Source organism: Diceros bicornis, chromosome X, assembly GCF_020826845.1.
Source record: "Diceros bicornis minor isolate mBicDic1 chromosome X, mDicBic1.mat.cur, whole genome shotgun sequence".
Lineage (NCBI taxonomy): Eukaryota > Metazoa > Chordata > Mammalia > Perissodactyla > Rhinocerotidae > Diceros > Diceros bicornis.
This window is the reverse complement of record NC_080781.1, coordinates 18,407,553-18,431,556: the sequence shown is the minus strand read 5'-3', so window position 1 is coordinate 18,431,556 and position 24,004 is coordinate 18,407,553. Positions and strand designations below refer to the sequence as shown.

The 24,004-nt window shown below is 40.6% G+C and overlaps 1 protein-coding gene across 2 annotated transcripts in view; it reads right to left on the bottom strand.

The window, feature by feature from the left end:
• The window catches only part of PHEX (phosphate regulating endopeptidase X-linked), a 184,677-nt gene that overhangs the window by 131,630 nt on the left and 29,043 nt on the right, over positions 1-24,004 (bottom strand). For both annotated transcript variants that reach the window (XM_058535572.1, XM_058535573.1), the window contains exons 4-7: positions 16,863-16,949; positions 15,905-16,131; positions 5,678-5,746; positions 2,637-2,753 (exon numbers count right to left, since the gene is read on the bottom strand). In XM_058535572.1, coding sequence (XP_058391555.1) covers positions 2,637-2,753; positions 5,678-5,746; positions 15,905-16,131; positions 16,863-16,949 — 500 coding nt within the window. The remainder of the gene's footprint in view (positions 1-2,636; positions 2,754-5,677; positions 5,747-15,904; positions 16,132-16,862; positions 16,950-24,004) is intronic.

Genomic DNA, 24,004 nt, shown 5'->3' with positions numbered 1-24,004 from the left:
AGAAACTTTCTTACCCTGTTCAGTATGAAACATTGTACTCAGTACAAAAATAACCACCAGGAGTCCCTTCCTCACCTATAATGTGGATGGACAAAATCTATTACTGGCCCAGTTTTGACAGCCAAACTGAGGTTGGATAATTGAGACAAACATCCCACCTTCACCTGTGGTGTCCACATAATGACCTCAATGTTTCATGAGCCACAGACTACCCCTTCATCCCCGTGGGCACATTTTCGGGGAAAAGCACTAAACTATCTGGACACCACCACCACCCATGATCATTCTGTCAACAGTTCATTCCCTCACTTCCCCTCTTCCCCCTGGTTTCTCTGGCCTTGACATTCTCCTGGCCCCATTGCTGGGGAGTATGGGTTCAGTTACCTCCTAGACACATATTTCCAAGTCTACATCTCCAGCCCTGACTCTTCACACTCTTTCCATTCCCAATATGCACGCTCTTGGCCATTTTGCCAACACCAAATTGAAGCTTCTAGCCTCCGCCGTGTTTAATATAATCTAAGAAGAGCAGCAGTGATCATCTTCCTCATGGGCCATCTTAATCATTTCCGTGGACAAGCAGTAGCTCCCCACACCCACCCCTGAACCTTATCATGATTTTGCCTTAAGGCCGTCCATCATCTGATTCCCTTGCATTAAACGTGTCACCCTCAACCTCCCACAGGCCTCTCCTACCCTTGCACCCCCATCACCCCCATGGTTCAAACTATGATTCAAGACTTTGCCTAGATTCATTTTCTCTGTCAAGCCTTTCCAATTAAACTCCACTTGGCTCCAATCACAAGGGCCACTCCATCAACAAGACCTCCCCTTGTGTACACATCTCTCTAGCTGGGATCAGTTAATGCAACTTCCATGGCTGTATTTACAACTTATTTGTGCTCAGCTAGGCTATCCTGCCTCCCCAGGGAAGCCTCAGAAGTTTCCCTAGGACTCTGTGTCCCACTAATTTTGAATGTCCCCAGTGACCTGGGGTGTAAGAGATGGAGATGAGCATCACTAGCTGGCCAAAAATCCATGCACCATGAATTTTTCAAGGCAAAGTCACAGGGGACTGAGTGGCAGACATCTGTCCCTTCTTTTCTAAATGCTTTGGTGCCCTTAGCTTCTCCCTCCTCACCCTCCACAGGGTGTATCTTCATGTATCTTACACACAGCTCCCTGGCTCTATTTGAATCATTGCCTCAGAGAATGTCCACACTCCTCCTCCCTCTACTGAGGCTCGCAGCCCCAGGTTGGAACCCTTTGGCCTCCAAGCTGTTTTCAGCACTCTGCCAGCTACTCCTCCCCATCCCATGGATTTGTCACTTCATTTAGCCTCTTGACAATTCCCTGTCTTGCCTCAGCCCAGCTGTTCTTAGTTCCCTTTTGGTCCAAATCCCTGGCTCAGGGCAAGACCTTCCCCAGTGTATCAGAGCTTCAGTCCAAGTTAGAGCTCTGGGTCTCCTATTTGCCTGGGAAGGGAATCCAGATGGCCTCTAGACATGGCTTAGAGGAATAGTCTTTGACTCCAGAACATCTGCAACAGTCTTCACAGGTGACACACAAGAATGAACTTTTTGCACTGCAAGTGCTTTGGAGAGAGGTACACGTGTACATCACTGCAGCTGAGAGAGACTAATTCTTCCTGACCCTTATCCATCACCCCAACTCCATACCTCAACACCCCACTACCACCTTACCAAACACAAAACCAAGCAACACTTGGACTCGCAAGCACTTCAGGATTTTTACCCATATCTGTTATAAAAGACTACCAAGCTATATGCAAGAGTTTCTTGACAAAAGTATCTCTTTTTCTTTTTTCCACTACAAGGTCTCTCCAACAAGCAGATCTCACTATATTTGTTCCCTCTGGTCCTGGGAATGTACAGGGATTTTACACTTTGGTTCTTCTAGAAAAAAATGTTTTTCTATGAACAAAGCTAATCATTTAGGATTTCTCATTATTCTCCTTCAAGTTTGTTCTTATACCTTTTTGTCTCCACCATGAGCCTGAAAGAATTTGAGGTGATTTACATAGAACACAGTATATGACACAAAGACATTTGTTAAAGGGGGGCAAGAAAAGAATGAAAAACAGGGTTAGATACAAAGCAGCACTAGAAAGGCAGCTAAAAATGCTTACCAGCATGTCCTATACACTTTCGATATCAAACTGTATATCCAATATGGGGGGTCAGATTTCCCTAAGCCCCAATCTTAGGTCAGACTGACCCTGAGTGGGAATGGTGTAAAGAGTAGACTAGATTAAAAATAACCCTCCACTCAAGCCAAATCAATAAGGATTTATTAAATATCTATTCTTCTGTTGGAGCCACACAGAAGTTTCTCTAGAAAATATAATCAGAGGGTCTCCCTGATGCTGTTCTTTGGCCACAGCTGAGCAGCATATGAACACTGAATGGGCTCCAACTAGAGAAGTAGAAGGAATGAAGAGCTCTTCTTTCTGTCATGGTTCTTCTTCCTGTTACTTCTCAGAGAGGATGCCATTAGTTCTACCTTGGACCCAAAGGACAATACCACAGCATGCTATTTTATATATATTTGCATTCAGGATATACTGTGTTTAAAATAAAGAAAAGCAAAGAAAGAGATTTTAGATTAAGACTTACCTCAGCTATCTTAATTTCCAACCTAAGCACTGACTTCATGTCATGCTCCGCTCGGGAGCTATTAGCTCCCAAAATCACAGCAGTATCCACCATGAACTTATAAAGGGCATCTCGATACTGTAAGAGATGAAGAAGCAAGTGACCATGGCAACAGCCTATGAGGAAGTATGTTTCAGGAACATGGAAGAGCCGAAACAGCAGGTGGAAGTAAATGCCCTTCATTTCCACTCTGTACTCAAAGTATGCTACAGGCATTATGCAACACCAACCTCCCATCTACCACCTTGGGAGAAAGAAAAGTGATGGCTACTTGGGTACTGTTTCCAATGAGAAATAGAGATGTCCAACCACCAAGGATCAAGAGAAGTAGTTTTCTGGCAACCAGTGATATTATGGACACAGGAAACGTCTCCAAACAAGCCCAGAATAGAAAGTTAAAGGTCAGACTCCTCTTTCCAGGCAAGTGGGACTTTAATAAAATAATGGGAAAGAACTGTTGCTAAAAGCATGAGGCATGATCCATGAAGACTGCTGGGAACTGTGATTTACTCTCTTCCAGCTCAATTTACCCACCTTCACGCTAAGAAATAAAAGAACAACGATTGCAGCCCTATGCCTTTCAGTTTTGTATGGATTTTGCAAAGTTCTCCTCACTAGGCTCAGGGAAAAAAGAAGGGAAAGAAGAGAGGAATGAAGAGAAACCTAGCAAATAGTAAATATCAAATTTCCTCCTTGCATGTTCATAAACCCATTTTCAGGCAATTCATATGTCACTAGAGGGGGGACTTTACTTCGTGTAAATTGAGGAATCTCGTTGGGGGTCACCTCTCCTTTCAGATATATTTGTGAGAACTCAATACACCAGGTATTAAATTATCTCATAGTTATGCTATGGGAATAAGATCTCCTAATGTACACCTTGATTCTGTAAGCTATTCTTACTATGATCATGACCTCGAGACCTATACAGTGCTTGGCATATAGTGGGCCCTTAATATTTCTTGACTCAGTAAGCAAACTTTGAAAATAGTCTTAATTAGAAACAATGCTTTGCAATTCCTAGTTCAATTTAAAAAATATGTATTCTACCAATACATATGCAAGATGTCTCACTAGGCATTCTGTGCATATGGAGGGGTACAGATGAAAAATTAAATAATGCTTGAGTCTGGTTCTCAGTGTGTAATCCAGTAAGAGAGATAAACATGTAATTACTAACTGTAACATTAGAGAGACAAAAATAAGTTCCTTAATAAAGCTCCTAAGTGCTTGGAAACTCAAGAGCTGGAGAATTCCAGCCTGGAGAAGTCTGGGACGTAGCATTTGAAGGAGACAGGTTCGGGAGCAGTGAGGAGTCCCCCTGGGAGGTGTGCGAGCTGCCTTTGTGGGGAGGAGAATAAAAGTAGCAGAGACAGCAAAAGTGATTTGGGATCAGGTCATGAAGAGGCCTTGAACTCCCTCTAAGGAATTTAGACCCTAACTTATGAGCAAAAGTATGCTGAGAGCTGTGCTTTAAGAAGAGAACTTAGGGCCGGCCCCGTGGCTTAGCGGTTAAGTGTGTGCGCTCCGCTACTGGCAGCCCGGGGTTCAGATCCCTGGCACGCACCGACACACCGCTTCTCCGGCCATGCTGAGGCTGCGTCCGACATACAGCAACTAGAAGGATGTGCAACTATGACATACAACTATCTGCTGGGGCTTTGGGGGGAAAAAGGAGGAGGATTGGCAATAGATGTTAGCTCAGAGCTGGTCTTCCTCAGCAAAAAAGAGGAGGATTAGCATGGATGTTAGCTCAGGGCTGATCTTCCTCACACACACACACACACACACAAAAAAAGAAGAGAACTTGTCGGGGCGGCCCGGTGGCGCAAGCGGTTAAGTGTGCGCGCTCCGCTGCGGCGGCCCGGGGTTCGCCGGTTCGGATCCCGGGAGCACACCGACGCACCGCTTGGCAAGCCATGCTGTAGTGGCGTCCCATATAAAGTAGAGGAAGATGGGCACAGATGTGAGCCCAGGGCCAGTCTTCCTCAGCAAAAAAAAGAGGAGGATTGGCAGATGTTAGCACAGGGCTGATCTTCCTCACAAAAAAAAAAGAGAACTTGTCAAAAGGTGCTAAGGAGGCAATGAACGATGGGGAGGAGATAACAGTTAAAAGGCTACTTGCTGTAGTCAAGTCACAAATTAACAAGGGTCTGACCTAGGGCAATAAGGATACAAAGCAGGCACCAGGTGAAAGTTGCCTAGCATCTTGGCTAGCTTCCTGCCCTCCAGAGCCTTCCAGATATAGGGTTTAGGGACTTCCATTGTGAGCCAGCACTCCAAGTTCCTACATTCTCAGGCTGGGCTAGAAACCAGAGAGCTCCCTGGTCGAGGGTGACCTGGGTCTGATGCTCCTTTGGAAGTTCAACAAAGTTTCCAGAATGAACTGAAAGGGTCAGGAATGAACCAGCTCTAATCCAATCTCCAGGAAACTACTAGGTTTCCAAGCCAACCCAAGAAATCTAACCTGATTGATCCCACCTGGTTCTCTTTAACCTTACATTAACCTGGGGCACCTGTTAAAGCAAATTCCTGGGCCCCACTTCAAGTCTACTAAATCGGACTCTCCAGGGCTGCTGCCCAAGAATCAACATTTATTAGAAGCTTCCCAGGTGATTCTTAAGCAGTACAACTTGAGAACCATTGGTCGACTGGGTATCCCTCCCCACACTGTACTTCTACGATGCATAGTGAGCTCTCTGCACTTCTGAGGAATAGCTACAAGCTCATTTCTTGGTTACCTCATTTGGGTGTGCTGTCTCCCCAGCTCAATCATGAGGGCGCTGAGCACGGGGACGTGTACAGCCTTGATGCCCAGACTTCCAGAACATAGGGAGTGCCGTTTATCGGCCTGAATAAAAGGCCTTTGCTTCCTGCATTGGGAATATGATCATCAAATAGCCACACTGCTCATTTCCAGCAATGAGTCAGGGGTTTTAGAATAACTTATGAACCAAACAACAGGCTGATAAGGCACAGACTTGAATATGAGTAAAACTTACAGACTTGGCTTCTGTGCTATTATCAAGGTAGTCTTCCCTCACGGCTAGGGAGAGCGTTGCTTGGTCCAGCTGTTGAAACAAAAACAGAAAGCATTCTGTTTGCACTGTAAATTCTTATGTACCATGTCAACAAGAGTCATGAGATCTGCATCCCAGCCATATTTTGAGCTTGTGTCACCATCACAAAAACAATTCACTGCATTCAGAGCTACATGTAAATAAGCACTTCAACAATGATAGATATTATAAAGTATCAGACCCACCCCTGCTTCCCTCATTTATGGTTTCTAACCCTTTTGAGGTTCTATCCAGTACTGAATAGCATCAAAGCTGTTTGATTTGGAATAGGTCTTAGAGATGATCTGGTTTTCCCCCTTATTTGATGGGTAGAGAAACAACAGCCAGAGAAGTGATATGACTTTCCCAAGCTAACATGGCTGGGCAGAGCTCAGAGGAGAATCATTGTCTCCTATCGCCAGATCCAGTATTCTTCTCATTGCAGCATTTTGCAAAATGCCAATCTGGATGGAGTCGATTAATGAGGTTTTCCACCTCCCTATCCCTAAAATACTGTGTTGCATTGATTTTTTTTATTTGAAAGGAATTAAATGATAATTTTGTTTTGAGAAATCTTTGCAAATTTTAGAACTCTCTCTGGAAAGTTTAGGATAGGTGATAAAAATGCAAAAAATAATCAGACAGCTAAATAATTAGGATTATTATTATGGAAAAGTCTAGCATAATTTCTTGAATTAAAACATTCAGCAACTTAAAGGCAATCAAAGGGAAGAAGATAGTCTGTTCAAAGAACGTGCTAGAACAACTGGACAACCATATGCAAAAAAAATAATCTCCAGCCATACCTCACACTTATATAAAAATTAACTCAAAATAGATCATAGTAACATAATACAGGCTATTTATTACAAACCCACAGCCAACATCATACTCAACGGGCAAAGTTTGAAAGCCATTCCTCTGAGAACAGGAACAAGACAAGGGTGCCCAGTCTTGCCACTCTTATTCAACACAGTACTAGAGGTTTTGACCAGAGCACTTAGGCAAGAAAAAGGAATAAAAGGAATCCAAATAGGCAATGAAGAAGTGAAACTCTCACTATTTGCAGACGATATGATTTTATATGTAGAAAACCCTAAAGGATCCATTGGAAAACTATTAGAAATAATCAACAACTACAGCAAAGTTGCAGGGTAAGAAATCAACCTACAAAAATCAGTTGCATTTCTGTATGGTAATAACGAACTAACAGAAAGAAAGCTCAAAATGATAATACCGTTTACAATTGCATCAAAAAGAATAAAATATCTAGGAATAAATCTTACCAAGGAAGTGAAAGACCTATACAATGAAAACTACAAGATATTATTGAAAGAAATCAGTAATGACATAAAGAAATGGAAAGATATCCCATGCATATGGATTGGAAGAATAAACATAGTTAAAATGTCTATATTACCTAAAGCAATCTACAGATTCAATGCAATCCCAATCAGAATCCCAATGACATTCTTCACGGAAATAGAAAAAAGAATACTAAAATTCATATGGGGCAACAAAAGACCCCGAATAGCTAAAGCAATCCTAAGAAAAAAGAACAAAGCTGGAGGCATCACAATCCTTGACTTCAAAACATACTACAAAGCAACAGTAATCAAAACAGCATGGTACTGGTACAAAAACAGACACACAGATCAATGGAACAGAATTGAAACCTCAGAAATAAAACCACACATATACGGACAGCTAATTTTCGACAAAGGAGCTAAGAACATACAATGAAGAAAGGAAAGTCTCTTCAATAAATGGTGCTGGGGGGCCGGCCCGGCGGCGCAAGCAGTTAAGTGCACGTGCTCTGCTGTGGCGGCCCAGGGTTCACCTGTTCGGATTCCGGGCACGCACCAATGCACCGCTTGTCAAACCATGCTGTGGTGGCATCCCATATAAAGTAGAGGAAGATGGGCACGGATGTTAGCTCAGGACCCGTCTTTCTCAGCAAAAAAAAAAAAAAAAAGGAAGATGATTGGCAGATGTTAGCTCAGGGCTGATCTTCCTCACAAAAAAATAAAATAAAATAAAATAAATGGTGCTGGGAAAACTGGACAGCCACACGCAAAAGAATGAAAGTGGACTATCTGCTGTTGCCATTCACAAAAATTAACTCAAAATGGATCAAAGACCTGAGGGTGACACCTGAAACTATAAGACTCATAGAAGGGGCCAGCCCAGTGGCGCAAGCAGTTAAGTGCACGCTCTTTGCTGCGGCGGCCCGGGGTTTGCCGGTTCGGATCCCAGGTGCGCACAGACTCACCACTTGTTAAGCCACGCTGTGGGGGCGTCCCATATAAACTAGAGGAAGATGGGCACGGATGTTAGCCCAGGGCCAGTCTTCCTCAGCAAAAAAGAGGAGGATCGGCATTGAATGTTAGCTCAGGGCTTGTCCTCTTCACAAAAAAAAAAAAAAACTCATAGAAGAAAATATAGGTAACACACTATTTGACATTGGTCATGAAGGAATCTTTTCAGATGCCATGCCTAGTCAGACTAGGGAAACTAAAGAAAAAATAAACAAGTGGGATTTCATCAGGTTAAAGAGCTTCTACAAGACAAACAAAATCAGGATCAAAATGAATAGACAACCCACCAGCTGAGAGAAAATATTTGCAAAACATTTATCTGAAAAGGGGTTAGTCTCCGTAATATATAAAGAACTCACACAACTGAACAACAAAAAGCAAACAACCCGATCAAAAAATGGGCAGAGGAAATGAACAGACACTTCACAAAGAAGATATACAGATGGCCAATAGGCATATGAAAAGATGTTCAACATCACTAATTATCAGGGAAATGCAAATCAAAACAACACTAAGATATCACCTCACGCCCGTTAGAATGGCTATAATCACCAAGACAAAAAACAACAAATGTTGGAGAGGATGTGGAGAAACGGGAACCCTCATACATAGCTGGTAGGAATGCAAACTGGTGCAGTCTCTATGGAAAATGGTATGGAGATTCCTCAAAAAATTAAAAATAGAAATACCCTATGATCCAGCTATCCCACTACTGGGAATCTATCCAACGAACCTGAAATCAACAATCCAAAGAGGCTTATGCACCCCTATGTTCATTGCAGCATTATTCACTATAGCCAAGAAGTGGAAACAACCCAAGTGTCCCTCGACTAATGATTGGATCAAGAAGATGTGGTATATATATACAATGGAATACTTCTCAGCCATTAAAAAAAGACAAAATTGCCCCATTTGCAACAACATGGATGGACCTGGAGGGTATTATGTTAAGTGAAATAAGCCAGAAAGAGAAAGACAAAGACCACATAATTTCACTCATATGTGGAATATAAACCAACACACGGTCAGAGAGAACTGTATTGGGGTTACCAGGGGCAAGGGGGGTGGGAGGTGGGCACAAGGGGTGAAGGGAGACATGTATATGGTGATTGACAAACAAAAACGTACAACCAAAATTTTACAATGTTATAAACTATTAAGACATCAATAAAAAAAATGGATCATAGACCTAAATGCAAAACCTAAAACTATAAAACTTTTAGAATAAAACATAGGGGAAAATCTTTGTGACCTGGGACTAGACAAAGAGTTCTTAGACACGACACCAAAATCACAATTCATAAAAGAAAAAATAAATTGGACTTTATCAACATTCAAAACTTTTGCTCTGTGAAAGACTGTTAAAAGAATGAAAAGACAAGCTATAGACAGGAGGAAAATATTTGAAAATCACATATATGACAAAGGACTTCTATGCAGAACAAATAAAGAGCCCTCAAAACTCAACAATAAGAAAACAAACAACCCAATTTAAAAGTGGGCAAAAGATCTGAACAGACACTTCACCAAAGAAGATATGCAGATGGAAAATGAGTGCATGAAAAGATGTTCAACATTACCAGTCATTAGGAAAATGTAAATTAAACCCACAATAAAACACCACTACACATCTATTAGAACAGCAAAAAAGAAATAACGATAACACCAAGTGATGGGAAGGATGTGGAAAAACTGGATCGCTCATACATTGCTGGTGGGAATGCAAAATGGCAGAACCACTCTGGAAACCAGTTTGATGGTTTCTTATCCACTTACATATGACCCAGCAATCCCACTCCCAAATATTTACCCAAGAGAAATGAAGACTTAGGCTCACACAAAAACCTGCATGTAACTTTATTCATATTCACAAAACCTGGAAACAATCCAAATGTTCCTCAACTGGTAAATGGATAAACAAACTATGATACACAATGGAATACTACTCAGCCATAAAACAGAGTGAACTACTGATACATGCAACAACATAGGAGAATTTTAATTACATTCTGAAAAAGGCAAAACTACAGAGATAGAGAACAGGGTTTGGGGGTGAAGAAAGTGGTTGACTACAAAGGGGCAACACAAGGTAATTTTGGGGTGGTGATGGAACTATTCTGTTTCTTGATTATAGTGATGATTACGTGACTCTATGCATTTGTCAAAACTGCTAGACACATGCATCACAACAAGTGAACTTAACTGTATATAAATTTAATAAATATTTTCTAAAAGTTCCAGAACCTTCTCTAAATCTATGGCTGTTCTTTCTTGAATATCAGCAATTGCTTAAAGATCGAATAAAATTAATCCCAACAGATTTTCTCATTTAAATCTGATTCACACATTAAAAAGTTGTCAAATTAATAACATACAAAATATAAATAAATCAAAAATTAGTAGCATCTGAATAAAAACTGGATCCCACATGCCTGTATCATTAGTTTATATGACTTTAGATTGTTTTGATCTATCTCCTCTAGTTTCTTCTTCATCTGACTATAATCTCAAATATTTTCTTTTCTTAATGCATAAAATCTGTATAGGATCATAGTTTTTCATGAAAATCTCCTCCATATGCAACAAATTCTATAAAGGCCAAGTTAAGAGTTAGTGATGTTATGAAAAATTTAAGGAAAAACATTGCTATTGTTTCAAGGGGGAAAAAAGATGTTTTCATAACATCCATCTTGTCTGTCTGTATTGCTAAAATCCTCAAATTATTGTGTTCCATCTTATTCTCTAATTGGCCCAAAACAACCAAGTCACAAGCCAGCCTGGCTTCATCATACTGCAATTCCCAATCGACCACCATTTCTTCCAAAAATTAAGTAAGCCAGGATCATGAAACACAATATTATGATTAAGATGCTTTGGCTTTCAATTAGATTTGGAGCATCTTTTGAGCTTCAGTCTCATAAGAAACTGTGTAGACAATATCAAGAAAGCCAAAGCTTCTCTCTGATGAAACAAAGTTAAATCCACTTATTGTAAAAGTTTAGATGATTCAATAAAGTTACCAGACCTTTTTTAAACCTTCAGATTGTTATGGTTTCTAGGGAACATTTTAAATACACCAAACAGATGGAATAAGCTCAGTCAATTAAATCTCATTAGAAACATACAAACTCTTGAGGCAAAAGACTTTCTCAAGAGGCCAACATTAGGACACTGTGTTATTTGAGATTTTTTTAGTCCTTGCATTTACAACTGATCTGAATGTTGCAAGTAGAAAATAAAATGTGTGCTTAGGAAATCTGATACATTGAACTGAAATATGATTTTTTTTTCTCCAACTGCAATAAACCTCAGGTTAGGAAACAAAGTAGTAATACAAAAAGAAACATCTGATACATTATGATGTAGGAAAAGGAAAAACAAAGAAATGAAAAACTTCATTTCCAAGAGAGTCTGTCCTTGTCATCCTTATGGATTTTGCTAAGAGTCAGACAAATGCAGGCCACTGAGTGATGACGACTTTAAGTCACTGTTTCAGTAACACATACTGAGACAACCCCGGCCTTCCAAACACTCTCTCAGGATCACATATATTCAAGTCTTTTATTCCCCCTTAAATCCTCATTCTTATCTTGGTACATAAAATAAACCCAAACACATGTAGCAAGCCATGTTTTGGGGCATTAACTTCTGTTGTTTCTTATATTTTTGTATTTCCTTTCTCCCATTTAAGCCTATGGCAAATCTTGTGCCATCTCGCCACAGGGGAGCTTTACAGAGGACCATTGTGTGGGTCTGAGAAACCCCTGCTTGCCGAACTGCATGTCCTTGGCATGGGGATACCTCTGCCCATTGGAAAGGTGCCTTTTTTCTTCACTCAAAGGCGCCACCTGCTCACACAAGGGTATGCCCACAGTGCTGTGCCTTCCCAGAAGGAATCCTTTTTCTTATCCCTATGGGTTTGTAGGATTAGAAAAGCTAAGAACATTGAGGAAAATAGAATGTGATGGAAAAGGAAGTCTAAGTACATTGAGGGAAGAGAGTTGAGGGTAAGAGAGTTCTCCCAGGGCAAAAAGAAGATCTCCTAGGCAGCCAAAGAAGTCCAAATTTCTCATGAGCAGAGGGACCAGTCAATATCCCTAGAAAGTGGCAGGATCTTAGAGGGAGTGAGGGGCCCAGAGCCCCAGCAGCAGAGAAGCACACTTGAAGGGGCCACATGGGCTGGGATAGTGGGTTTCAACACAACAGTTTGGAACAAGCTGCCATCTTGGCAAAGGGGAGCAGTAGTAAGTACACGAGTAGCTCCTCATACTTAGAGAGTATTCTATTTTTTTTTCTAGTAACTATTTTCTGCCTGGGAATTTCCTTTGCATTTCTGGATACTATCTGAACCAGACATGCTTAGATACATCTTTTTTTTTTTTTTTTTTTTTTTGCTGGGAAAGATTCGCCCTGAGCTAACATTTGTTGTCAACCTTCCTCTGTTTTTTTTCCCCTCCCCAAAGCCCCAGTACATAGTTGTATATTCTAGTTGTAAGTCCTTCTAGTTCTTCTATGTGAGCCACTGCCACAGCATGGCTACTGACAGACAAGTGGTATGGTTCCGCGCCTGGGAACTGAACCCAGGCCACCAAAGCAAAGCACATTGAACTTTAACCACTAGGCCATCAGGGCTGGCCCAAGAGTATTCTATTATTGATAGTTCAGTGTTTCTAGGATCAGTTTAATTGAATATTAAGTGTGCAAGGCAAGCTGTTAAAAAATAGTTACCATGTTCCTCTTCCCCATGTTTTCTGTAAGCTGGTATTAAAACTAGAGGCTTGGGCCGGCCCCGTGGCTTAGCGGTTAAGTGCGTGCGCTCTGCTGCTGGTGGCCCAGGTTCGGATCCCTGGCGCGCACCGACACACCGCTTCTCCGGCCATGCTGAGGCCATGTCCCACATACAGCAACTAGAAGGATATGCAGCTATGACATACAACTATCTACTGGGGCTTTGGGGGGGAAATAAATAAATAAATAAAATCATAAAAAAAAAAAAACTAGAGGCTTGATTAGATCCAAGTTCATTTTTTTTCTTTTCTTTTCTTTTAGCAAGACATCAGATGATAGTGAATGCTTCCCCCTGCATGGTATCAGGAGGCACACAAAATCTGGTTGTCCCACTTTTAGCACTACTACCGTTGATATTTGGGTTCACTTGATGTCAGTCTGATCTCTCTATCATGAATTTCCCCAACAACCGTTCACCTAATGGTTTTAGCAGCTATTGATGCTGGTTGCCTTGATCCTTTATTTCATTAGGGATTTTAAAAATGGTATCTTTAATTCTATTATTTCTCCTGCATTTTGTAAAATGTGATTCTCCTATAAACAAGAATTTTCCCTCATCAGCTATTAGGTTACCCTGAAATCAGTCAAATCTAGAATGTTGTAGATAAAAATAGACATACAGATAAAAATAGACAAATGCACCTGTGATTCCTATTTGGATCCCAAATCAAAGACCAATTGTTTAATTTTTTTTTTTTTTTTGTGAGGAAGACCAGCCCTGAGCTAACATTTGATGCCAATCCTCCTCTTTTTTGCTGAGGAAGACTGGCCCTGGGCTAACATCTGTGCCCATCTTCCTCTACTTTATACGGGACGCCGCCACAGCATGGCTTGACAGGCGGTGCACCCGTGCGCGCCCGGGATCTGAACTTGTGAACCTCGGGCCGCTGAAGCAGAGCACGCGCACTTAACCGCCGCGCCACCAGGCCGGCCCCCTGTTTAATTTTTTAAAAGGATATGTTTGAGACAATCAAGAAAATTGAAAATTAACTGGATGTTAGATGTTAATTGTGGAATTATGATTACTTTTTTAGTTGTGACAATAGTCCTTTCCATTAGATAAACACTGAAGTATTTATCAGTGCAATGATGTTATATTTTGGATTTGCTATAAAATTCTCCAGCCTCCTCCCAAAAAGGAGTGGTTTAGATGAAACAAGAACAGCTGAAAGTTGCTGGTTGTTGAAACTGGGGTGATGAGCACATGGGAGTTTGTTCTACTATTCTTTTTATTTTTGTGTGTATTACTTTCTATAATAAAATGTTTAAAGAAATAAATTCAGTTCTCAGACTAGGTCCAGAAATTGGTGAAAAATGGAATGGTAACCCTTTGCAATTACTTATCTGTTGTGTGAATCAAGATCTTCTATCACTCAATAGAATGCATCAACTTAAACTTAAGTTTGAAAGATAGTCTCTAGCTTACTTCAAAACACCACTTAAGGTGTTTGGAAGGATATCATAATAGTTCTGGAATTAAGAATGATAGTCTTAAAACCTGGCTTGTTAGTTTTTTAAAGTGAGTAATCTATAAACATGAGACAGAGGTCAATTGGACCATCACCATCATTGTGTCTTGCATAGCATGTCTAATCCTGATAGCATGAGAATACATCTCAGTGCCATGTTGTTGTTCCATCATCCAACACAGAAATATAGCTATCTCTGGAACTAAGAATTTTCTCTTTAGTAGATGAGAATTCTTTCAGTGACTTAAGATTTTTTTATTGAGATTTCCATTGTCTAAACTAGAGATGGGCAAACTATAGCTGGCGGGCCAGCCCACCCCATAGCCACACCCATTCATGTACAGACTGGCTACAGCTGCTTTCCCAGGTACAATGGCAGAGTTTAGTTGAGACAGAGACCATATGGCCCACACAGCATAAAATATTTACTATCTGGTCCTTTACAGAAAAAATTTGCCAGTTCTTTGGTATAAATCAAAAAATAAACTCCGGGATGTTGATTTTAAAAAGTTGACTAAATGGGGCTGGCCCAGTGGCGTAGCGGTTAAGTTTGAGTGCTCTGCTTTGGCAGCCCAGGGTTTGCGAGTTCGGATCCCCGGCGCAGACCTACACAATGCTCATCAAGTCATGCTGTGGCGGCGTTCCACATAGAAAATAGAGGAAGACTGGCACAAATGTTAGCTCAGGGACAATCTTCCTCAAGCAAAAAGACGAAGATTGGCAACAGATGTTAGTTCAGGGCCAATCTTCTTCACCAAAAAAAAAAAAGTTGACTAATATCAGGAGAGGGTAATACACTCTAAAGATTTTATACTTCTCCGATTTGAATTTCAATATATCATTAATATTTTCTGGTTCAAAAAAGGACAGAACTGGGGGAAAAAATTAGTGGTTCAATAAAATTTTCATTATTAGTCAAAATAACTGTGGAATCAAAAAAAAAGGCTCAAAACACAAAACAATTTGAGAAATGTTATTTGAATTCTTGCCAAGCTGTTTCATTGATGAATCTTTCATTATTGGCAGTTTTCCGACAGTCGCCTGATTTTACCAATGTAATAAACTACCTCAGGGATGTCCACGTGGCCCATTCCTTTATGTTAGAGATGTTTGCTCTCCCAACAGAAAATGCAACCAAGCACTTAGAACAGAACAGGTTTTGCTTTATCTTTTGAAAGGAAGGAAGAGAGATTCAGACTGAACTTTACAATGGAATTTTAGGCATGTACGCAAGAAGATGTTAGCGAAAGGGGGACAAGAAATCATGACACGTATTGTCTCCTTTGTCAGGGGAACGAGAAGGTGAGGAGAAAAGCAGAGCTGAGAAAGTCTTTGCAGCTCTCTCCCATCGGAATTTAGGTGCCCCACACATGCTCAGAGTAGATATTTGAGGGCCAGATCACAGATCACTTGAAACTCACTCAATGCCTTCATGATTTACATTCTGCAAATCTGGGAGGGGGAACTATTCTAGATCCTAATGTTTAACAGAATTTTTACCTTATCATTTCACTAAGGTGGTATGAGTCTCTTTCACTTAGCCCAAAAGGCTAACCTTGGACTGAACAAACAGAGTGGACGAGTCCTCACTATACCTTCAAGATGTGTTCGTTGGATGCCTTGTCATCAGGGGACACATACAAACGGATGAACACAGAATTGCTGTATTGACCACGAAAGGTTGCAAGCGTCTGCAGAAGGCTGAACTTTCTCTCTGACCAAACCCCTTCAGGACCGATACTAGATTCAAGCACAGGCCAGCGAAAAGGTGAATGCCGCAGGATGTGTAGCAATGGCTTGGCATCTGCTTTTTCGATCGCTTCTGAAAGGGAGCAAATATGAAGGGAGAGTTAGAATTGCAAACTGGATCACCAAACTAGAATGCAAGTATATCTTCTCAATAGAAAATTTCCATGAGGCCCCAACTTAACATTTCAGCTGTTAAGCGAAGGTGGGGTAGATTGAGCATAACCACAGAGATAGAACTACCTATGACTCACAGTTCAATGTGACTGTCTAAACCTGATGTTCTTGCCAGGAGAGCTGACTAGGGAACCTGCTGGATATTCCCTACAATAACAGATGGGCTCATCACATTGAGCCCAGCCAATGAGTGATGTCAGACTGGTAATACTCTGTGCGAGTAAGGAACAATCCTAACTAAAGGAACCTGCTCAATAAAACCAATCACTCCTCAATAAAAGTGAATTAATGCTTCAGACTCTTTCATCATCTTTTACTGCCCTCTTCTAGCTCACCAAATAACGCCCCACATCCTAAACAAGTTAATACACTTCCCAAAGGCACCGGCTTTTTCCTGCAATGGCCGTGAGAAAGCGAATCAGGTAAAATGGCAAGTGTCTCTTCTAATTCCAATCAGATGCAAGATGCTGAGACACACCAAAAGTACCCAACAAACATGTCTGTTAGGATGACAGAGACAACACCTTTAAACGTTAATTCTCAGTAGTTCTCTTCTTCCTTAATCAATATCTTTAAACATTAATAGAACTCTGAAGAATAAGAGAGGTAAATATTTTCTTTCTTACTCACTCTCATTCATGCAAGATGAATAAAGGATTTTGGCTTTCTGTATGGCTTCGGTGTCCCGCCTTCTACTGATTGATTTCTCCAAAAGTGCTAGGAAGGTGAAGAAAGGAGTCATTATTATCCACCCACACTCGGCTGGTGCCGAGGTGGAGGTCATTTGATAATCACAGTCTTGGCCTCCAGAAAATAAAATGTAAAGACAGACAACCCTGGAAAAGACACATCTATAAAAGATATGCAGACAGCAGAACCAATTCCAAGTTGCTTGAGGTTCAAATAAAATAAATTTAACATTCTCTTCTCCAAGGTTCTCCTAATTTATAGAAACCAAAAGTTCAATTTCCAAGTGAGACTGGACCTTCTGCGGGGGTTAATGTTTTCTGACACCTACACAAAAAGAAATAGAATTCTTTTATTCAAGAACCAAAAATAACTGAATTCTGTTCCTTGTTTCTGCACTGAGTAATATTCTCAAGGGAGGCAATTTCACCAGGGTCGGGTTTCTTAAGATTTCTTCACAGGCCAGCCTCTCAGGGAGGTCACCTGGAAGAAATTTCCCATTGAAGTTTTATTCAATGTTGCGTAAGTATTCTCTGTACATGGAAGAAGTTGTTTAGACAGGAAATGGAGAGGTGAGATTGAAAAGCCTACTCAAATTGTCTGAAAACTTGCCCATTTACACATGCGAAGTCCTGGCCATTTAAATGAGGCCATGTGTATAAAATGGTTGCCAGCATAGACATAAACCCACCTGGAAAATGACTTTCTATTTATAAAATCACTGATGCTATTGTTTGAAGGTAGAAAATGACAGTTGTCATAATTCATTAAATAAGGAAAGAGGAAAACCAAGACAATAAAAACCACCATCCCCAAAATACAACATCTTGGATGTACTTGAGAGTTTCAATTTACCAACACGAAGCCAAGGCAAAGAACCCCTATGAGGCACTGTGGCACTGCCTACATCGAGCTATGTCAAACTGCTGCTGTCGAGACATTTGGGGTTTATTTCTGAAACAATCTAGCAGCCTCCACGTGATGGTACAACAGATGCTCCTACAGTACTCTGAATAGCTTCAAGACACAATGTACAGTGCTAATCAAATTAATAAATAATTACATATTCCCTGAAGAGGAATCTACTTCTAAACTATAAGTTCTACACTTCAAAAGAAATGCAACTGGAGCTCCTGTCCAGTTTCTTATAAGCACCTGTACGTCAAACAAGTCCATATAACTAGAAAGATTCAAATAAAATAAATTAAGCTAACTTGGATGTGGGCATTTTCAATCATTCCAACTTTTTTGGTGTTTCTTTCTTGTGTATTACCATAGCAATAAAAGCAGGATACCTAGCCCCAAGGATAAAGAAGGGAGATTTTTTTTTTTAATAAACAGAAAGCTCTAAAACCATACCCACATACATTTCTGTTCAAATCAGATCATGTGCCTTTCCGATATATTGCTTCCACAGTCACTGGATTGTTGGGGAGACACATTTGGAAGTAAATAATCCAAATTTCATTTAGCGATGTAATGTTATTCCGATGCTATAAACACTCCACAGGCTGCAAACATGAAGGCCCTGCAGACCAAAAACTAGCCACGGGAGCAAAAGAACTTAAATTATTAAATATGTACCTGAGTGCACACCCAATGCACTCTGTGTACCACGAGAAGGGAAAAAGAGGACATGCATACGCTAAGTAGGGCAATCCCAAAACCCTAACCATGCACAAATGTCAATAATTTGTATATGTCAAAATCCTGGTTTCTGTACCAGAATTTGGCTTTTAAAACAAATTCAGCTATCATGGCATCATCGTCATATCCTTTCCCTTCTCCTCTCATCCTCTTGGTACCCAAGCAGGCAGGAGAGCATTGATATGCAGACAGTGATGTGGCAATCAGCTGGCAGCATCCATTTTATGTATCTCTGTATCTGAATTAGTAGTAACAGGAATAAAATCTAGCCTGGGAGTCATTAATGAGCAGAAAACAAAGCCTGCCTATCAAAGGCAATTACTCAGGTTATTAAAATGTCCCTCAAGCACTGAGAAGGGCTCATGGGTCACCCACACAAGGGCATTCCCATCATAATCTGTGTTGTTTCTTGGAAGATTTCTCAACCTCCCCCACCAATCCAGGCATCCCTAACCATGTTACAACAGAAAACGAAAACTCCAATTCCTAAAAACCTATAGTGCAACAAATCTCAGACTTTAAAATTGGTTTCAAAGTGCTTCTGATCATCAAATTTGAACATTATATCTATTATACAAGTATTTTATTCTTCTCATTATGCTCAAATAAAATTGGTTTTACCAAAAAAAGGCAACATAATAGACACGTCAAGGGGATGGGCTTTCAATCACAAAGATGTGGGCTCCAGTGGCAGCTTGCTGCTATTTTCTAGCTGCAACTTGTAGTTATTTAATCTCTCTAAGACTCAGTTTCTTCATCTGTAAATTTGGATAATAATAGTGCCTACCTCCCAGGGTTGTGGTCAGGGTCAAACGTTTTAATGCACAGAAAGTCCCTACTTCAATGCCCCGACACATGATAAATGATCCATCAATGGTGGCTTAAGCAGGATTACAGGCTGGGTCAGCCATACACAAAATTGTAAAATAATCAAGCTTGTTTCTAGTGCTTCATAAATGTCTTTTCCTCCTCCTTTCTCAGGATATTGGTAGCCAAAGGCCTTTTGCTAACCCAAGACATTACCACTCTGTATGTAGGACTATTTCACAAACTGGACCCGCCCTAGTCACACTGCAAAGCCCTATGCTCTCAACATACCCTCTGCTTCCATAGTAGAGGCAATGCTCCATGATGAGAGAGGTTTCACAGTCAATGTTAAGCTCTGAAAATATTTTGCTCATATGGACAAGAAGGCATTTTCTTTTTTTATGTAAACTTTTTCAATGAAATTATAACATACATACAGAAAAGTACACCCATCATAATTTGAAGGATTTTCACAATGTAAACATACCCACATAACCAACATTATAACCAGAACTCCAGAAGCCCCTACTGCTCCCTTCCAGTCACTATCTCTGATCAAGACAACCAATATCCTCTTTTATGAAGTGCTTACTCAAGTCTATTCCCCATATTTCTATGGGGTAATCTACCTTTTTCTTATTGATTTGTAGAAGTTCTCTATATGTTCTACACACAAGTCCTTTGTTGAATATTTGTATTGCAAAATTTTCTCCCATTCCATAGACTTCATTTTCTTGATGATTTCATGTGATAAATCAAAATTCTTTATTCTAATGTCACCCAATTAGCCCTTTTTTTTTCTGTCTATGGTTAGCATATTTTGTGTCCTATTTAAGAAATCTTTGCCTGCCCTGAGGTCATGAAGACAGTCTCTTATGTTTTCCTCTAGTATCTTTATTGTTTCACATTTAGATCTACAGTCCATGTAGAATTTGGTTTTGCCCGTGATGTGGACAGTCATGCCTTTGTAACACAAGCCTGGCCTCACAAGGAATGAATCATATGAGAATTTTAATAAAGAAGGTATTTTTGGTCATTGGGCCTCAAATATAATCACCAAAAAATACTTTGGGTGCATAAAATTGGCATTAACAATGGCCGTTCTCCATTAGATCAAGTACTCTTTGGAGCAGGGGCCGGGTCACACTCATCTTTGAACACCCAGGGCCTAGTGCTTGGCATGGTTGGTGCTCAATGCACGTTTGCTGAGTTGAATTCCTGACAAGGAAAGTCTGAGCGAGTTTTTCATCTAACTAAAAAGGAACTGTGAGACATTGGACTGACTTCTTTTATAATTTATTTTTATAATTAGCAATGTCGTAATTATGCTAACATTCATAATCTCCTTTTCTCACATTCCAGTCTCCATATCATACAACGAAATCCAAGACTTCATCTGTTTTCGTGAACACTGGTTTTCAAGATACCTAAGTTTTATTTTACCAACAGTCTCAGCTTAATCATCCACTTCCACTTCCCTGCTCTTCTATACTGGGGGGAAAAATACTTAGTTGGCATTCGACTGCCTTTAAGCTCAGAAGCTAGATAGAACTATCGATTCTACTCACTCAATTCACCTCTCCTCCTCAGACGGGGCCTTTACTGAGAGCTCTGCAATAGGAAGAGGGAATTCCGAAGGAAGAAGGACAAGACTCCTGAGGACTCCGCAGTCCCCTGATAAGTCAAGGGCTCATAACAGTCACACGCAGCTCAGGCCAGTTGCTTGAAGTTTCTGCAATAGTTAGGATCTTCCCAACTAATACTGCTTTCACAACTCCCAAGCACAAAGTTTGAGGCCTAGGAGCAAACACCTACCAAGAACCTCAGTGTTAAGCTGACGTCATTTGAATGAGATGGCTCTGCTCGAGAGCACAGGAATTCTTTCAAAACACACTCCTTTGATGGGTATAGAGTTTCATTTTTGCAAGACGAAAAAGTTGCAGAGATTGGTTGCATGACAATGTGAATATACTTAACACTGCTGACTATATACTTAGAAATAGTTAAGATGGAAATTTTATGTTATGTGTTTTTTACCACAATCACAAAAAAAGAAAAACGTACTCCTTTGTGTTCTTTTTCCTGACCCTGCAATCCTTCTATGTGCCTGTTCTTAAGGGGATCCTCTAGCTACTTGTTAAGAGACCAACGAGGAACGCTGGAACTGTTTGCCTGATGTGCTTCACGGAAACAGCAATTGCATTCTGAAACCTTCATATCAAATGCCATCAAGGTGAATTCTCAATTTCATGCAGATTATGCCAACATTTCTCCCTTAGAAATCAGGGGGCATGTCCTCTTAATTCTAGTGAGAGAAAAGACACGAAAAATCAAAACTTTGGAAAACCAAACCTACGTTTTAAGGGAAGGCATGCCCTTCCACACCTACATAACGAAGAAAATGTTCTCTAGACATATATATTTTTTAAACCTATCATATCATGGCCTGGTTTCTCCTTTAATGGTACTTAAAAGCCACCTTCGATGGCCCATGGCTGAATGTCACCTCTAATCTTACTATTTTTAGTCCTTGCTGATTTTCCAGGCTACAGCCTTCGATTTGGTTTCTAGGCTCCTCAGTTTATTTACCGTTCTGAGAAATTTCATTTTTCCAACTAAGTCATGGGCTGTGGATCCCATAACGCTCACCTTTTCACACAAATTGCGCGACACTCAACTCTGCAGTTCCTCAGCCCCACAGCCACTCAAGCATGGGATCAACTGAGGCTGTCTGACATACTGAAAAGACAATAAGAGCAGACATTTCTCATTCCTCTGGAAAACTCCCACCTAAATATAGGGGGAGAAACTGCCAGAATTCTCTTCTCTATTCACGTTTTATGATCATCTTATAAATGATAATTGTTGGTTGGCATCAGCTTAAGAAAAAAGGGCAGAGATTATTTTAGGGACATTAAAAACCTCTAACTCATCAATCTAAACCATGGGTTACCAAATAAAATAAAAATACCACTTTTTAACACAAACGACCTCTTTGTCCATAATGAAATCCATTTTATACAACTGCCAGACACTACAGAAGTCTAATAGAAGGTAACTCTTATATTATGTTCACTTAGAAGTGCATTTATAAGGATTACACTTATCAGGGTTACGCTTCAAAATAATTGAATTAAATTTTAACATTACTCTTTGATAGCATAGCATTACAATGAATCTGCCAATATGATATTTTAACTCATAAAAATAGCTTTCCTATTTAGATAATTTGTATCTTAGCAGATAATTCAATGTAAGGCCTGTGCTGAACTTAAAGTCATTAAAATCCATCTTCAGTTTTTTTCCTATAGTAAAAACTCTAATTACATTTTTTCCTGCCTCCTATTTCTACCATCTTAACATTACAAGGAAAAGGTCACGTACAGTTATACACCCCCTGCAGTGGTCTTTCCTGAGCAGTCGTGAGACATCCAAGGACCCAACGGTGACGGTGTTCATTTATTAAGCACCTGCTCTGTGCCAGGTGTATTGTACATGACCTCAATTAATCCCCCACCAACACTAAGAGGCATGTATCATTAACCTCACTCTGAAGGGGAGAAAACTGTAAGAACTTGTCCAAGGGAACTCAGCTAGTAAGTGTTGAGCTTGGATTTGGAGCCAGTTCTCTGACTCTTGCTCATTCGACCCCCCAGTAAAATTCCGCAAGTTGCTTTCCTGTGTGAGAACAAGGCCCCCAAGTGGCTAGGCTAGAGGCAGCAATGCCCTCGTGGACTTTCTTGACACATCTCTCAATCATAACTGGAAGAAAGGCCTTCCCTGGTTACACTGAGACTTGTTTTTGCAGTGGTGGAGTGACCCTGTGCTGAGCCATCTACCACGTTTGCTTTGTCACCCTATTTGTGACCAGGGACACACACTCCTGAGGCACCTAGCCAGAGGTGGGAGGCCTGGTGAAGTTAGAGCAGAACAAAGTTAGCTGGTCCCTAAAGTTTGACTTCACATTATGCCCTACTCTAAACCAGTGGTTTCCAAACTTGAGCGTGCATCGGTATCGTTGGAAGGGCTTGTTAAAACACAGTGTTGGGTCCCTCTGCCAGAGTGTCTGATTCAGTAGGTCTGGGATGGGGCCCAGGAATTTGCATTTCTAACAAACTCCCAGGTAATACTGATGCTGCAGGTCGAAGGAACACACTTTGAGAACCACTACTTTAAAGCAACAGCACCCACCAGCCCTCCTTCTTTCCCCCAACTTTACTGAGGTATAGTTAACAATTATCACCAGTCCTTCTTGATGCCTATGATCCCAGGATACATCATCAGCCCACATTGCCCCTTCCCCATTCCTCACCCCACCCAAAGTCAAATAAGGAACTTTGTCCTTTCTTTGCTGATATCCTCACTCTGCAGCTCCATTTTAATTCAATGTCAATATTCTTCAAGGAGAGCACTACTTTGTTTTGTTCTGGAAACACTCTCCTTGCAATGGCCCATTTAGGTCTAAGTTAGTTCCTCAGTTCTGCAAAAAACAGCTTTAAAAATGTTCTTTCTTAAAGGTGAAATGCAATAAGAGTTTGAGGTGAGGGTCGATTCACTGGTTCAAGAGAAAAGCAAACCAGCACTATGCCGGAAGACTTCTAAAGTGAAAAACAACGCAAGGCAGCTATTTT